Source organism: Phallusia mammillata, chromosome 3, assembly GCF_965637545.1.
Source record: "Phallusia mammillata chromosome 3, kaPhaMamm4.hap1.1, whole genome shotgun sequence".
Classification (NCBI taxonomy): Eukaryota; Metazoa; Chordata; class Ascidiacea; order Phlebobranchia; family Ascidiidae; genus Phallusia; species Phallusia mammillata.
The window spans coordinates 12,376,133-12,394,159 of record NC_137254.1 but is presented as its reverse complement, the minus strand read 5'-3'; the positions used below and the strand labels follow the sequence as shown (position 1 = coordinate 12,394,159).

Genomic DNA, 18,027 nt, shown 5'->3' with positions numbered 1-18,027 from the left:
GTTGCAATGAATAGCACTCACAGCTAGTAAAAACATTTCAGAAAAAGTTGCTATTCTTCTTATGTTTTCTATTCTTCTTTGTTTCTCGACAACTGTAGCTCTTTAATCGCTGTTTAATCTCGTTTTTTTTACGAAAATTCCCGAGTGTCTACAATTTCTAGAAAGCATTCTTTCAGCATCTTTCCACCTAAGAATGGTTTTCCTTTTTCAAAGAAACAACTTGCTTTAAATGAGGCTAAAATAGTTCCTTTTGACGAAATACAAAATCTTGTTAAGACTTATTTGCTGTCTTCGAAATCTTGTTGTGAGCTCTTTAACTTTTTATCTTTTCCTTGCTTCACTTCCAAGAGAATAGTAATAGTATTGACGTGTCATAAAGTCTTTTTTCCAAATCGTATATGGCGTGTCATAAAGTATTTTACAAATTTTCTTCCTTGGTCAATACAAGAGAAGCATGACAGATGAGACATGTGCAATTATTCTCCTTTACCATGACAAAAAAAATATTCGACCTTCCATTAATCATTAAAGTAATACGTTTCCTTTCTCTTTAAACCGCTCATCATTTGAACTGAACTAGTGCTACCGCTCAACTGCAAATTATTTCACTGTAACGCAAACACTCTAATTGTTACGACTTACTTTGATGCCAGAATTATAATTGTCACGCTACAAAGCAGTAATATTCATTTCAGTGCTATGGCACACTTCTGTGGTGTGTCAAATTGTCGCAATTTCTGTTAAATATTGTTTAATTTTGGTTATTGATGAATCTTAAGCCGTTGATTAGTTACTGGAAAATTTAATGGCTAACGACCAGTCAAAAGCAGACGAACATGCGTCAAGAGGTAAACCAATCTATAGGCTGATTCCATAAGGCTTATCTCACGATGAGTGAATTGTTTCTGCATGTAAGTTTTCCTGTTTGTCACATCTCAGCTGTAGGGGTCAAGCACAAACTAAAAATGCACATTGGCGTGCATGCACGAAGCAGATGTGGGTTGTAAGCATTCACCCAACACTCTTCTGGATCTCTTTTTAAATTAACGTCTTGTAAAGGGTTAACCTAGCGTTTTGCGAAAATGCGTTTTGTAGTTTTTCTGTTGTTAAACCGTGTGCAAATGGATATATATGTTACCTGTAGCAGTACTAGAGTTCCTCCTCGAGAAATCTCGAAAAAATCGAGTCTCGATTCTCGAGAAATGAAAAACAATTTCTCGAGAAAAATTACGTCATCACACAATTGCAAAAGTATGCACCAGTCCTTCTTGCACAACGTCAGTGTTGAATTTCGATTGTGGACCGAAGTGACTCGGGCAAATTTGCCATCGTTTTTCGGTCTCATATTTGCCTTTGTCAAGAGTCCTACCTGGCTGGCCACAAGGAAGCGCTCTTTCGCGTTGAAAAGCCGAAAAATACGCCGTCTCGAGTTAAAGTCACTTTGTCTTTAGTCATTTGACAGTGATGTACACGAGCGTTTTTGTCTCAACATTTACGCACAGCAGGTCATTATTAGTTTCTGCGACGGTCAGTGTTGTTGACTGTCTTTTCTTTGTCTGGCGTCGAACTTTCCAATTGACACTGGCTGCTATTGAATCGCAGCGTGAATCCTTCCCTAACGACCCGTTAATCACAATGACACCCAGATTCGAACGTACGATTCTTGGACTCTCTGGCAACGAATCATTTATTGATTTTGCATTGTGGAAGTACTATATAGTTTTGAATACAAGCGTTATGTCTAAGGAAAGCAAATGGAGCGTTTGGAAATTTTTCACAAAGGTTTCAGGAGCCGAAAAAGCAAAGTGTACAATTTGTCCAAACGCAGTCATAAGCTGTAGAGGTTCTCAAACGACTGGAATGTTGCGGCATTTGGAGTCGCAGCACAATATTAAAAAAAACAGACCCAGTTCCGTCATCTAAAGAGGACCAACCACGAGCAAAAAAACAATCTTTGATTGATTCCTTTTTTAAGAAAAAAATAAGTTTAGATGAAACGGTTGCAAGACTGGCTGCAACAGATGGCTTAACATTTCGTCAAATCGAAAACAGTAGATTTATTCAAAAGGCGTTTAGTAACGACGGTTTTCGGTGTCCGAAGGGAAAAGACAAGGCCAGGCACTTTGTGCAAAAATTTTACGCTGAAGCAAAAAGCGCCGTAAAAGATCAACTTCAGATGCGTGTTCGGGAAATGGAACGCTTCAGTTGAACGCTGGATGAGTATACATCTACCAGAAACAGACGTTATCTGAATGTAAATGTCCATGCGCGGGACAAAAGATTTTGGAGTCTGGGTATGGTACTAGTGAAGGGGAGTTTGTCTGCAGAAATTAGCCTCCAACTTGTGACCGAACATCTAAAAGACTTCGGATTAGATTTTCAAAAGCAAATATTTGGCTGTGTAACCGACGGTGCCGCAGTAATGGTAAAGTTTGAAAGGTTGGCTCCGGCCGAACACCAGCAGTGTTTTGCCCATGCCCTTCATTTGGCTGTGTGCGATGTGATCTACAAAAATCCTCCGGTAATTGCTGACGACACATCGAACACCGACGACTTGGAAACCTTGCAAAATTATCCAAATTTACCGGAAGAGTCCGATGATGAGTATTCTGACAATGATGATATGGAAACCATAACATACTGGGAAAGCTTCGAGCCAGTTGTGAGCACACCTTTGCCCATTTTGCGCCAGGAGCTATCAGTCGTGATAGAAAAGGTGAGAAAACTGGCTCGAATTTTTCGAAAATCTCCTCTAAAAAACGACAAGCTGCAAGCTTACATAAAAGAAGCTAAGGGCAAAGAACTGCAACTAAAATTGGACTGCAAAACAAGGTGGAACAGTCTCTTGCAAATGCTTCGTGCCTATTTAGAGGTGAAAAGTGCAGTCGCTAAGGCGCAGATTGATTTTAATATCAGCATTTCCATTGCCGCGGATGAAATCACCCAACTGCAAGACCTTGTCAAAGTCCGCTGGAAGCGTCATTAAAGACAATATCTTCGAGAAACGCGACATTGTTGACGGCAGATGCTGCATTTCGATTTATTTTTTATCAATTAGAAAAAGAAGGCTCGCCAATTTGTTCTCAAATGCTAAAAGCAGTCAAAAACAGGATTGCTCAACGCCGTAATGTTGAAATGATAGGGCTTCTTAAATTTTTGCACAACCCGAAGCTCATGTATGATCATGAAGAAACTGGCTTTTTTGCGATTCCTGCAAAAACTGCTCTGTTTTCGGCAGCAAAAGTTTGGATGCTGAAACTGTTTCAACAAGAAAACTTAGATGAACGCGAGCAGATTGATACCGATGCATCTCAACCGTGCAGCAGCAAGTCCTTGGAACAAAGCTTGACAAAATACGACACAGAACTTCCGATGATTTCGTCAAGCGACCGATTTGTGTCGTTGCAAAGCGAATTTGAAGCCTTTCAAGGCACAGGTTCCAGGACAGCAAACTTGGAGAAACTCTACCAAGCTATGCTGTCCTTGCCCCCCACTAGCGTTGAGGCTGAACGCGCTTTTTCTGGAGCTGGATATTTTGTGTCGAAACTACGTTCTCGATTGTCGGACTCCACGATAAATATGTTAGCATTTCTTAAAGTTTACTTTAAGAACCAATAAATTTATATATAAAATATATTCTCCAGTTTTTATGTTTTTTGTACCATTTCGTTTTATGCGCCTTTTTCGTATTTTCGTGTTCAGACTTCAGAATAAAAATTAAATTATGGCTAATTCAAAAAGTGTGTATTATAAGGAGCCTAAGCTAGGCTGCATGCTAATTACGACAATAGTAAAACAATCGAACAACAAACGAAAAATTAAAGAAAATTACGTAACGTTTAAAATAGGTAAATGCGACACCACTAACTACGTTTATTTTGTTTGAACTTGCTCCTTGAGCACTGATCAGTTTTTTGCTTAGCTTTCGAAACAGCGCGATTTTTACCGTGCGGTGCCGCAAAACTTTCACCACTCTTCCAGTCAGCAGTCACGCTTGGTTGCGTTATATTTATTACCTGATCCACTCGGCTGGCGGTTAGTTTCTTTGCCAATTTGGAAGCGAATAGCGATGCGCAAAAAAACAAGTCTTCGATGCGCCCAACAAAAAAATTGTACACTCCAAATTTTCTTGTTTGTTATTAATAGGAAATCCGCTTAAAAAAAATTCGAGATTCTCGAGAAATGAATTTTTAATTTCTCGATTCTCGAGAAACGAAAAAGTCGAGAAATAGAGGAACCCTAAGCAGTACATCAGCATCTTTATCTGGTGACAAATCCCAGGCAAGCATACTACATATGGTCTGCAAGATTTGCATTGACTCAGTAAAAGTTTTCTTGGTTTTGGTTTCATCTGAAACAGGTTTAGTCACAAACGTAGCAGAGCTACTTGGACGTGGAAAATTGAATCTGCAAATGGATTACCAAGTAGTAAGACAGTATTTGGAAATATAAACCATTAAAAATGCTGAACGTATTGACCTGCAAACTTTTCCACCTTTTTTGCATGATTTGGAATGTGTGTTTTTTTGCTATGTGTTTGCAGCTTTGTTACCATTTCATGCAGCTCTGGATCTTCTTGCGCATCAGGAAAAGTGATGTATTTATCAATAAATTGGTAAACCTCTTCATTTGGACTTAGTTTAAACTGTGGTGCATCTTTTACCCAGAAAAGTGCATGGATGGGGTGCCAACGTGAGAAGTTTGAAAACTGATGTTGATTGTATGTGTTATAAGGTATCATAAAATTTCTTACCTCTCATTTGAAATTCAGTCCTGTAAAAGAAATCTACAACCTCTCCGATCGGTTGAGCGTCAGACATAATCATATCTTTAAGAAAGTGGTTAACCCGTTGGTCAAACATTCGTGCTGCTGTAACAGGGTTGGTTGCTACAAGCAGTATGTTTTCCAGAACAGGTATGGTTTTGTTGTGTAAAAGGCAAATTGCCTCAATTATTACTGGCCATCACCTATCTGCTGCTGAAAAACCAAGTAGGAATGCCAAGTTGTCTAAGAATGGCAAATAAACCTTAGGTTTTTTTTCCAATATGGGGGACTACCACAAAAACTTTTTAGCGACTTATATGCTTAATCTTTTCTCAAAAACTTCTTTATGGATTCCTCTTCAAGCAAAACATCCTTTGTAATTGTATTACCATCGGGCATTGTAGTTGTATTTTTTCTCTTTGTAATGGCCATGGATGAAACAATAGTTGTTACATCGTTGATGTACTGACCTAAAATATGTACTCAGGACAGGCAGCAAACCTATTGTCACGACTCACAATCCTTGTGTTTAAATACCGATTAAATGGAACTTTTTTGGTTCTTTTTTTGTTGAAAAGTATTTTTTCCAGAAGGAAACAATTCAGGGAAACACATTCCCTCCGCTTCTTGTGCTTTTGGTGGGTCTGTTTCGTTTCCCAGGTGCAAGACACAATATTTTATCATCAGTATCAAAACGATACTATGCTGGGTTTGCACTTCGCAGGGAGAAGGCAGAACACAATAGGAGCAATGGTTTGACTTATATCCTCTAAAAAAACGCAAGTTATTATTTTGCTTTGCACTAAAATCTGCCAAAAAATAATCTTACCATTTGCAGAGTTTGTCTTGGTATGTGTGTTGTTGTTTGTAGAATCACAACCTGGGTGCAATGTATGATTTAAAAAAACATTACAACTTAAAGGTAAAACAACAAACCTAAAGTGGTTAGTTCTACATCTTCAAGCATTCTACCACGACATTCTTCGGCAAATGCGATGTACCGTCTTGAATATCATGGTATGAAAAGTAATGGTTTTGGATATTTGCCCAAACATCAGTGAGTTACAATTATTTTAAGCTTTAAAATGTAAGAAGTAAAATTTTAAAATACCTGTTTTTTCATCACAGTATTGCAACAGATCAGCATCTGCGTAGTTCATTTTTCTAAGCCCTGTTACAGATCTGCTAAATTTGAAAATTCACATATGCAATACCATTAAAATTTGTGTTCATTGACTTTAATTTTTCCAGGGCAGTTGTAATTTTGTCTGGGTTAATTTGTTGGTAAAGGTATTGTCCCTTGTATTGCAGTTTTCTGTCATTCTGCAAATACAATTCCATCAGCTGTGTGTAGAACATCTCGAATATTCCAGTAACTGCTAGCACTAATCTCAACATTCTGTCTTGAATGTGGCCATCCATTTTGACAATAGTATTGCACTTTTTGCAAAGATGTATGCACTCTGGATTTCTTCATGCTTTGAGGAAGTTACAGGTAGACTTGCAATGAGAGTATGAATCACCTGTTCTATATCATCATTCAGGTTGTTGTCTGATTCTTTTTTTAGATAGGCTCTTGACAATGTATCTGCTAGATCAGAGCTCTACAACCGGGGTTCCGCGAGCTCTTAGGGTGGGGTTTCGGTATTTTAGTTCAAAGTCACTATAATACCTTATTACAAAATGTTTTTATCCATCATTTCAATCTACGTTTTTTCCAGTTATACTGAGCAACTCGTTTGTAACATAACAGACACGACGATTCAGTCCATTGACTGAACATCTTGTTTGCCTTGTGTATTGCACACAGTTTAGGCATAATTATGTTGGCACAAGGTGAATGCTTAAGTTGTTAAGATGTGCTTTGAGGTATGCAGCAGAGGTATTTGGTAGGTAAATTCATTATGCAAACTGTCTTTAAACGGTAATATAAATTTCGCGTAGATAAACAAATTTAGCTAAAATGAAGCAAAACACAATAGCTTCCTATTGTAAATGTAAGTCCAAGTTTTCATAGAGTTGACTCAGTCGTCAATGAGCGGGACCAGGAGAGTGCAGATTTGCCACCAAAGAGGATGAACGTGATACACACGTGTACAATTCCAAAGTGAGAAAATGGGATGACTCATATTTAGGATATGTTTCTTTAAATTCAGAATCTGACTCCTCAGCCTGAGTGTCTGATTTGCCATAAAATGCTTTGTAATTCTGCCCTAGCTCCAGCAAAATTACAACACCTGAAAAGCAGTCATTCTTCGTATGCAAAGAAAACAATTGCGTACTATGCCTAAATGAAATCCAGAGTTCGCGATCAAAAATTTTTTTGTGGGAACAGTGCAAATGATGTAAGGGTCGAGCCCAACTACTGGTGTTCATAAGAATACCAGATTTGGATTTTACTGTTGTCGATGAATATTTATGCTGTGTAGACTTGGGTGTGACCACGACTGCTGTTCAGATTTTCTACAAACTTGGGAAAGTTATGGCGGAACATCGCATACCTTGGAAAAAGTGTTGTTCTCTCACTACAGACGGAGCAGCTGTGATGATCGGACGGTTTTCAGGGGTAGGAGTTAGAGTTACCGGGTGGCAGCTTTTACAATCCGCATCTCGTGTATTATTAGATGCTAATGCTTCTAAATGTAGTTGTAACAGCTGTTGGGGCTGAGCAAGTTTCCAGCATCACACACAAAGCAGAGGAAGGCCAGGCTGATGAGCATTGGCGAAATATAGTCTCAGGGGTAAATATGAGTGATGAATTAACTGGAACCCAGAGGCGCAAAGTCCTTGAAGTTTTGTTGGCGCATACGCGCGCCTTTTCTACATGCGCAACTGACCTTGGCAAAATTAGTTTTTTGCGGCATTTTATCGACACAGGAGATGCTCGACCAGTGCGCCAAGCTCCTAGAAGGATGCCGCAACGTCACAGGCACAAAGTTGAAGAGATCATCGATGAAATGCGCAAACAAGGTTTAGTCCGTCCGCCAACGTCTCCCTGGTCGAGTTCAATTGTTCTTGTGCAGAGAAAGTCAGATGACTCAAGATTTTGTATCGATTATCGTGACCTTAACGCCGTCACCAAAAAGAACAGTTATCTAATCATAAACGACAGTTTGGACGAGATGGCCAGTTGCTATTATTTCTCCACGCTTGACCTTAAATCGGGTTATTGGCACATTTCTATGGATCCATAATCTCGCGGAAAGTCAGCATTCGCTAGTCACATTGGTCTATTCGAGTTTGATGTAATGCTGATGGGTTTATGCAATGCAGCCGCCAGCTTTCAAAGGTTAATAATGCGCATCGTCCTTAAAATAGGGAGGAATGGAGCGGAGTTCTTGCGTATGTGAACGACGTAATAATATATGCGCGAACGTTTGACGAACATCTAGCCCGATTGGAGTCCGCAGGGTTAACTTTAAAGCCATCAAAATGTTGCCGTTTCAAAAGGAAAGTAAGTTTTTTTCGGACATGTTGTTTCCAAGGCGGGTGTCCTGTGCAAACTCGAAAAATTTCGCGCTGTTGCAAATTTGCCTGTTCCAAGCACTGTTCAGCACGTTCGCAGATCGCATCCCCGTTACACCGGCTTACTGAAAAAGGGAAGAACTTTGATGAGGACGATAAAATGACCAACGCACCAATCCTACTATACCCCGACTTTAGGCGACCCTTTATTTTAGACACTGATGCTTCTGTGTATGCAATAGGTTGCGTTGTCAGCCAAAAGGTCAAATCCAAAGAGCACGTGATTGCGTATGGTAGTAGGAGCCTGAGTAAAGATGAACGGCATTATTCGACAAACCGCAAGAAATTCTTGGCTGTGATCTTTGCTACGAAATTATATCGCTGTTATTTACTGGGTAACAGTTTTGTGCTGCGCACAGATCACGCTTCTTTGCGATGGCTATGGAAATCAAGAGAGCTTTCTGGCCAATGCGCGCGTTGGGATACCAATATCTAGATATTAGATACCATTAAATAAGCTATTGCTGCCAGGCATAATGTATGACTAAGTATTGCTCATCCAGCAGTTTTTATTGTAAACATTCGACGTCCTATACAAGACGCTTTCATCAGGGTAATGACATAACTTGCAAGACGAATGTCTTTTAAAGCGACAAAATGCAAAACACACACATGTAAAACAGCGATAACAAGATCGCGCGCTGCAAAGAGCGTCGTGCAGTCACGGATCTAAAAGCCAATGACGACATTACCATTCTACCAGCAGACAAAGGTAATAGTACCGTTATTTTGGCACGTACAAGAAACTGCCACGTGACCCGACCCGAAGAACGGAACAAGTTCTTAACAAGTTTGTTTTGCACAAGGAGAAAAAATGCATTTTAGATGCGATGTTCCATCACTTGCACAGCACAGATGGTTCTGCTCCACGGTTATATGGATTGCCGAAAGTCCACAAGAAGAATGTACCTCTTCGTTCAATCGTGTCGTTCATCGGAAGCCCCACTTACAACCTAGCCAAACATCTGGCTCGACTTTTAGCGCCGCTGATCGGAAACACGTAATTTACCGTCAGAAATTCTGCAGAGTTTGTGAAAGCTTTGAATGCGCAACAATCATTGAGTGAAGACGAAACGTTGGTTTCATTTGATGTTACCTCATTGTTTACCAACGTTCCAATCGACCTAGCATTGGAAATAGCCACGTCACGGCTACTCGATGATTACAGCCTTAAAGACAGGACCACATGGACACATGAAGACATACACAGGGGTCTTGAGATTTGCTTGCAACAAACTTACTTCAGATTCAAAGGTTCCTTTTACAAACAAATGTATGGCACGGCCATGGGCTCTCCTGTGTTAGTGGCCATTGCCAACATGGTCATGGAGTCTGTGGAGGAACGCGCCTTGCAAAATTTTGCCAAAGCACCACGATTTTGGCGACGATATGTAGATGATACATTCTGTGTCATTCAGAATTTCTGCAACATTTAAACAATGTGCAACGAGGAATTGCGTTCGCTATGGAATTGGAAAGCAAGAACCGGGTTCCTTTTCTAGATGTGGAAATTTTGAAAGCGGCGGATGGTGGCTTTCCACGCGGGTGTACCACAAGCCGACCAGCACCATGCGCTATTTACACTTCACATCCCATCATCCTTTGTACCAAAAAAGGGCTGTTGTCAAAGCGCTCAAAGACCAGGCCAGACGCTTGACGCCAGACCCAGCATTGCTTCAGGCGGAGTTGCACAGGGTAAACGAGGCCCTGCGGTTAAATGGCTACGCGAACTGGATTCTCCGTGATCACAAAAAGGTTGCACGGAAAGAAATCCAGTACAAAGAACGTGCCTTCGTCACCTTACCTTACATACCAAGGTTAACAGATATAATCCGTCGCATGTTAACCGATTTCGGAGTATCGGTTGGGGTCAAACCAGCAAACACCCTTCGTCAGATGCTGTCGCACCCAAAAGACCCTCTAGATCAGAGATGGCGAACCACTGACCCGCGGGTCACGCAGTCACCCACCATGTGAATTCCAGTGACCCACTTGTAGTTTTTAAAAATGTATGCAGATTACTATAGGTAAGGTGACCAGATTTCCAAGATTAAAAAGCAACACAACAATTAACTTCAAGCCCTTTGCCAGATTGCCTATTGCAGTAGTTCTCAAACCGACGCCCTGGTGCGTCGTTTCAATTTCCCAACGGCGTCGCAGAATAGTTCTGTTTCATGGCTTTTTGTTGTTACAACTTTAATAATACGTTTTCTGATTAACTTTTTTTGCTGGCGCGTCGCAAGTCCAGAAAATTTTTAATTTTTTTCAAAAAAAGTTTGTGAGGCAACAGACATGTTTATTCAAACGTACAATATGAAACTATTTGTTGTAACTGTGTTGACGCTGTTCGGTTCCACATATTCATGCGAATTAATGTTTTCGCACATGAATTTCATAACATCGAGTGCCCGGAATGGTCTCAGCTCAGATATGACTGCTGCGTGTATTAAACTGAAAACTATCTGGGATTGCAAACGACAAGCTTCTCATTGACATTGACATATAATAAAATATGTGACCCATCTTGTTTTCTTTCCGAATTTTGATCTCATGTTTGACCCATTTAACTAAAAAGGTTCGCCATCTCTGCTCTAGATGCTACTGCAACTAGGGGTGTGGTGTATGCTATACCGTGCGGGGAGTGTGACGAAATATACATCGGTGAGACTGGTAGACGTCTAAATACGCGCCGGAAGGAGCACGAAAGGGATGTGTGCAAGAATGGTGCGAAGAAATCAGCGTTAGCAAACCATGCAACGACTCACCACCACAGCATTACTTTTTCCGCTGCTCCGGTGTTGGTGAAGGAAACTGATTACCACAAGCGAACTTTCCTAGAGTCTTGGAACATCCATTCACGCCCCAACACAATGAACGTTAAAACAGATGTTCTAATGCTAATAAATTATCGGTCGCTTTTACACCACTGAGCTTGTTTTATCTCTACGGTGGTGCGAGTTTGCAGCGCGCGATCTTGTTATCGCTGTTTTACATGTGTGTGTTTTGCATTTTGTCGCTTTAAAAGACATTCGTCTTGCGAGTTATGTCATTACCCTGATGAAGGCGTCTTGTATAGGACGCCGAAACGTCGATTGTTTACAATAAAAACTGCTGGATGAGCAATACTTGTCATTAGATACCATTATTTAACGATACAAGTGTGTAGAGGGTCACCAGAGGTCAATAAAAATGGGAGTCTGCCGGGTTCCACCCACTGGGTATTCCCCGGGGAAGCCGAAAGATGCTAACAAATGGGTACAAAGCAAACGGGAGAAATACCACTTGATTCCACCGCCATGGGATGCCCATTGAAATACAAATTCCACAAACGACAGATATTTTCCCCGCCACACCCCCCACAAAGGGCCCAAAAAGGGGGGTAGCATAAACGAGTTAGATACCACTCGCAACTAATGCCAAATGAACAAGTTAAGTTCATACAATGCCAATTGGGGTACGACAGACTACTGTTCCACCGCATCGCCAGTATAAGACCCCCCTAAAGTTCGACTAGAAATCCCCCCTTGCCCCTATCTCGCTAAACATAGATTGCAGATACCACAGGCAGCCAATTACAAATGGTCTAGATTCTAGAACATTGTATTCCCAAGGGACCTGTTACAGACCATCTATACACACTCGGCTGTAACAGAGCTAAAGTTCGACTAAATATACATCCTCTCTCCCTATCTAATCTACCTTAGATATTTCAAATACCAGCGGAAATATAGTTTATCAAGCACGCTGTAAGGGATATCAAATGAAAGAAAGTAAAATTTTGTAAATGTACAAGATAGGATGTCAACAGACCTACCTTTCAAATCGGAGTCATCGCTCCACTCTTGACCAAAGCCTGTGTCATTTTCATTGTTGTCGGTCACCTCTTTAAAAATATTAACTGGTAACACTGATTCAGGAAACCAGTCAGGCATATTCTTTTTTTTTATACTCTTCAGTACCATATCAATTTGAAAGGTTTAGTCTGAACATCGACTAGCTTGGGGGTATACCTACATTAAACCACAACTTGATTTCATGTTCTACTTTATCAAACATTTTCATTTCTTGTACAATTTTTATCGAACATAGTCAGCCAAGCTACCGGTTCAATTGCGAGGTTTATTGCCTGACCAATTGTAAGACATAATAATGAATTCGATTCTCAGGCAATAAATGCGCTGCTCTGCCGTATTTACTATGTTCTATTGTTACTCATTAAAACGCAGAAACTTTCATGTATTGTCATTGTTATTTCGGTATACTGCTTGCTATTTTAGTGTTTTAGAAGTAACCTGACTTTCAACTGCCATTGTGATCAAAAGCAAGGAACAGTCAAATTCACCATACTGACAGACACAGAATTTCAGCGATTAACAAAACGTTACGCTCGAAATGCGGATTGTAAATTCGATAATTAGTGTGGTGTAAAAGCGAATGTTGTCTGTTCTTGAACGTATAAGTTGAAATGTTTTAATGCCTAATGCGGACAATCCCGTTATGTGCTGTAACTTGTGTATCGTTTTGTAGTTGATACAGAAACTTCCAGAAATCAACAAATTTTCAATTGCGTACTGTTTTCTGTTGTGTGTGATATGTATTTTTTTGTATGCCACTATAATGCCCAAAACCGCAATGACCATATATTGCCCATTGCTCAAAAATATGGCGTGGGGTATTTTGTAGCGATTGCGGCATAATTTGTGCAAACTTTGCAATAGTTGTTTACCAAATATAGCTCGTTTTTGACTCGCTGGCTCAAAGCTTGCGAGGAAGTTAAAATGTGTAGCACCAAATCTCACTGTATTGACAAATCATGTTCCGACTTTGTAATATTTGCTGTCGCAGTTAATTAGGATGCAGATGAGTCTTTGTGATCTGGTGTTTATTCCGGTATAAAAACACACACTTTATATAATTGTTCATTTAACCGTCTTGCTTCAATGCAATTTAAAACAACGAAGAAACTTGTCATTTTAGCCCATTGTTTGTTTTGATTTGATGGTTTTTATTTCCATTATGCCTCACTTCTTGATGAGTCTACACCAGGGGCGGGCAACATACGGCCCGCGGGCCGGATCCGGCCCGCGACGGGATTTTGAGCGGCCCGCAGACAGTTTCTGGTCTTACATGATAACGTGGCCCGCGGCCACAGTCTGCCGAATCCCCCACTACTTGCTTACTACGTCAAATTATAGCTGTAACAAACAGTAACGCTCCCCAAAAACAGAAAAACTTTCCCACCGTTGTTACCATTGCACCATACGTCCATTGTTACGACATAACTGCCAACCTTGTGCGTGGCCTGCTTTCACGGTTTCCTTTGTTTCCACACTTGTAGTGTAGTTAGTGTTTCAGCAGTATCTAAGTCTGTGGTATATGCATTAAATTTGCTGTGGTGAATAATTTTATGTTATATCAGTTAGATTGTTTGGACTGTATTGTAATTGCGACGTTCTTGATTGTATTTAGTTTAGGTGGTCAAAAATCCGTTTTAAATCACTGGATAAATACGCGATTAGTGTATCGTTTCACGAATCCGGCCCGCCAAGTACTTCATTTTCCCATATCAGGCCCGCCGACTGGGGAAGTTGCCCGCCCCTGGTCTACACCGATTAATTAATTTCTATAATACGTTTTCGTCGAAGGCGCTTCCTGGTTTCGGAGAGTCGCGCGCCTTCATTGTTTCTCATTCCTGTTTTTGTTGCGACGATCAGGTTTATTGAGAGATTTGAACAAGTTTTTTAACGTGCTTGTGGACGATGTGTAGACGAGGCAAGCGGCTAAATGCGCCCAAATTTGTGAACACAAACTGCAAATTATGTCTATGCTTTGTAAAAGTCACTAAGAAGTCAATGTACAACCTAGTGTATAAGCCAGGGGAGACCAACATGTGGCACGCGTTTCGCAGCCTAAATTTTATTTTATTGCAGTTGTAAACATCTCTGTTTTTTTAGTTTTGCTTGAACTTAAGCTGGATAATTATTGGTTACATGTTTTCATTCATTGAGGTGCATTGTATTTTTTATATTTCTAGTGTCATTTTAGCACAATCATGTTTTAATTGCAAATGGCAGCATTTATTTGCTTGGCTTAAAAGTGTTTCATCTCCTAACTATTGCTCTTTTATTCTATCATAAGTAACAAAGGAAAGACAATTGTTCGCGTACAATTACTATTCTTTTGATCTTGTCTGTGATGTGACAAACCGCTTTTGGATTATATTTACGCAATGAAATCTTGCTAGACCGGGTAAATCATCATTAGAATTTATTCTACAGGTTTGCGCAATCTTTAACGTATTATGTTACAAAATGTTCTATACGTTTCATTAAACCAAAAATACCTTCGCGTGTCGGATAAAGTAGGTACATTTTTTGCTACACTTTTGTTCATGCTGGTGAGTCATTGCGAAAGGTAGAATGCTGCTCTTTGCAATAGTGAAATTTTTATTCTAACCTAAACTTAATATAGTTTTAAAAAACACAGAAACACGTATTAGAACATTAAAGTCAAATGCACACTTTGCTGCATTACAAAGCAGTTTCAGATGAATTATAGCATACCAATATTCTTGAGACAATAGGGATGAATTAGGTTCCATAATCGCACGCCTGCTTGAGTAATTTCTGGTTTCCAAAGAGTCACAAGTCTTTCACCATTGTTCAAAATTGCTGCATATATTCAAGCAGAAACTTTTGCAAAATCGATTTACAAGATGATTAAAAAAATTGGTAAATAAAAGTTAGTGTAATTGAGTTGCTGTAGTCGAAAATATATCAAAAATATAATATCGTTGTTTTTAAATTTCACGTATGTTCGTTCCAAGTGATGTGCAATTTTCTACCATATACTATATTTTCCGATTTACTGACATTTAAACAGTTGTTCGCTGTAGAGTATATGTATATTCTAGTAGTGGTTTCTCTAATTATTAAGGTTCTATATTGGTTTTATGGACGTCACTGTCTGTTTTCATAGGGCCATGCGTCATTCATCTTTCTTTCTTATTCTTGTAGGTTTTATGAATTAGGATCAAAGGCGTAGGGCAATATAAAACTGCAGTAGGTCGACGATTTGTCAGCGTTTTGCAAATCTTATTTAAACCGACGTCAAATTTCGATGTTTATGTATTTTATTGTGTCAAAAATTTGTAAGAATTTTATTTAACATCATTTAGACCAGCTGTATAGTCAAGTGGGGTAAAAAAAACAATTTTTTGAAACTCAAACTTTTATTTTAGGCAACAAAAGGTCAGTTTTCTTCCCAACAAAGCTGATGGTCAGCTACTTGCAATGGCCACTAGTGGCTCCAGCAGATCCATGTTCTGATTTGGGCTCATGGCGGATCGAACAGCGTGTAAACCCGTGGTTGTATTATGCTTGCTGTTGTAGGTAAAAGCGACTAACAGGTATAGATGTCCTATTGGGGTTTTGGCTTGTTATGTGATTCGTCATAGTTAACCACTATTTCTTCACTTTTGTGAAATAAAGCAAAAGTCGTACGTAGTTTTTAGAATATGTTCGCAATTATTTTCTGTTATTGACGCTTTCATGCTTTTTGTTGCATTTGCTAACTACAATGAAGACGACACTACAAGTTATAAAAATGCACGTGCGCTGATAAAATTTAGGCATATATTAGGAAGGGTCAAGCGACTTAAACATTGGGCGTTTTTTGAGGTTGTTAAATCTTGTGCTTACAGGTTGTGCCATATTATTACAGACCGCACCATAGGAGCGTACAACCATTTTATTGCCAAGTTAGCTTACTTCCGACCACGGAGAAGCACTTAGCGTTTACCAGCTAAACGTCACAGGAAGTATGACGTCATCTAGAACAATGGTTACACAGTTTCGCTATGAATGCGTATGTCAAAAATATTCTTGTTAGTTTCGAAACAAAGCGTTCTAGAAAAGTATAGACGCGATTACTAGAAAGACTTGAGAATCTAAAGTCTTGTGTACAACAGTGTCTGGTTTTCTGTAGTTATTTTTCCTGTTTGGAGAAAAACGGAAGCAAGTGTATTATTTTTGGGCTTGATTTGAAATGTATGCATAATGTGTAGCACGAAATAAACAAAACTGTTACTTTATAGATTTGCTTTTTCTTACGTTGAGTTACTATGACCTCATCGCACAATTTAGGGGTTCCGCGTGTTGGTGGTGGTTTGCAAACAGGGAAAGATCCCTATTCAGAAGTGGGAGCCCCACCTGCAAAACATAATCCTGTTCAAGGTTATGTGAATTACAATTTTGAGGTAGGAAAAATATACCCTTATCTAGCTAATTTTGTTTATAACATTTATCCAACTTTCGGCAAAAGATTTTTCGTAGAAAATTACTATATGATTATTAAGTTGCATAGTTTAGCTTAAACCACACGCTTCATAGGTCGGGAGAAAAGGAAAGGCCCCAGGCCAGTTCGGGGGCTGGGTACAACATTTTACCACTAGCAAGGATGGCAAAATCCTGTATGTATGTGACCTTTGGAACAAACGTGTGCAAGTCATTGACCTGTTAAAGCGGAAACCAATGTGAGTAGATAAGTTTCAAAGAGAACGATACTGAAGGTTATGATAGTTACAAACTCAAATCTCGCAGTTGGTAATTGTTAGTGTAAAAAAAAAAGAAATAATCATCCAAAAGTTCTAATCTTGGTCTCGCTTCTTTCCAGAAATTCCTTTCCGACCACTATGGAAAGATTTAACTTCCAAGCGCAAGGTGTCCAGGTTTTTAGGGACGGGAACTTATGCATTAATTGCGTTGGTTTTGATGGTACTTCGAGGATTGGGATTTTCACTCCCGAAGGCCGAAAAATAAGCAGTTTCGGACCGGGTGTAATCGGCTCAACATCTTGTATCGCTGTAGACAATATGGACCGAATCGTTGCTATTGACAGGTAAACTTCAAATTAAGAGCACGTTTTATCATGTTTGTACATTTAGTCAGAATTTAATTGTGTTAACATGTCAGTTGATAGAAGAAATAAAAACTTAGTCCATAAGATTTGTAAAGCTTGTTGAACTTATGACGTATCATTATTGCACGATTTTGAAATAGAATAGGTTAATATCTTGTGAAATTCTGACGCAAGTATTTGATTTTTTCGTCATGTAGACGAAAGATGCGGATTTCTACGTGTTCAAAAGATGGCAGACTTTTGGAAAGTTTTAATCCGGGCATTAAGGGCGACCTCCTGCGGATTTGCTGCAACAGTAAAGGCCACGTGATAGTGCCAAACCACCTTGAAAACCAGTTGGTGGTTTTTGACCCTTACGGGAACCCCATACACCTGATCCGCCCCTTAAGCGGTTGTGGGTACGAGATGAAGTACCCGGCCGGCGTCACGTGCGATTGTCATGACAACGTGTTTGTCTGTGATGTGGGGAATCACCGAGTTCTGCAGTTCAACTCTGATTGCGAGTTCAGGGCTGCGACGTTAACCAAGCGTGACCACAAGCTATGGCGACCTCATGACGTCACTGCGACAAATTTGGGCGATTTAATTGTCAGCGAAGTTTCCCAAACCTTCGTAAAAATTTTCAATTTTTTACCAAAAGTGTATTAGGATTTGCTTTTTGTAAAAGCTCATTTTTGCCTTTGTTTTCTTGTTGAATGTTTGTGTTTTACCACTTTAGCATGATCTGTATATCGCTACGGAAATTATTTATCGATATAATTAAGGCGATGCATTTCTGAAGCATTTTCCATCAACTGCATAGCAAGGACGGCTCCGCC

The 18,027-nt window shown here is 39.7% G+C and overlaps 1 protein-coding gene across 1 annotated transcript; it reads left to right on the top strand.

Annotated features, from left to right (window-relative positions):
• Positions 1-16,412: 16,412 nt before the first annotated feature.
• Positions 16,413-17,922, top strand: LOC145219539 (uncharacterized). Its single transcript, XM_080086890.1, has 4 exons — positions 16,413-16,547; positions 16,681-16,823; positions 16,964-17,188; positions 17,407-17,922. Exons 1-4 carry the CDS (start codon positions 16,413-16,415, stop codon positions 17,855-17,857), a joined length of 954 nt encoding a protein of 317 aa, XP_079943016.1. The 3' UTR covers positions 17,858-17,922.
• Positions 17,923-18,027: the final 105 nt, after the last annotated feature.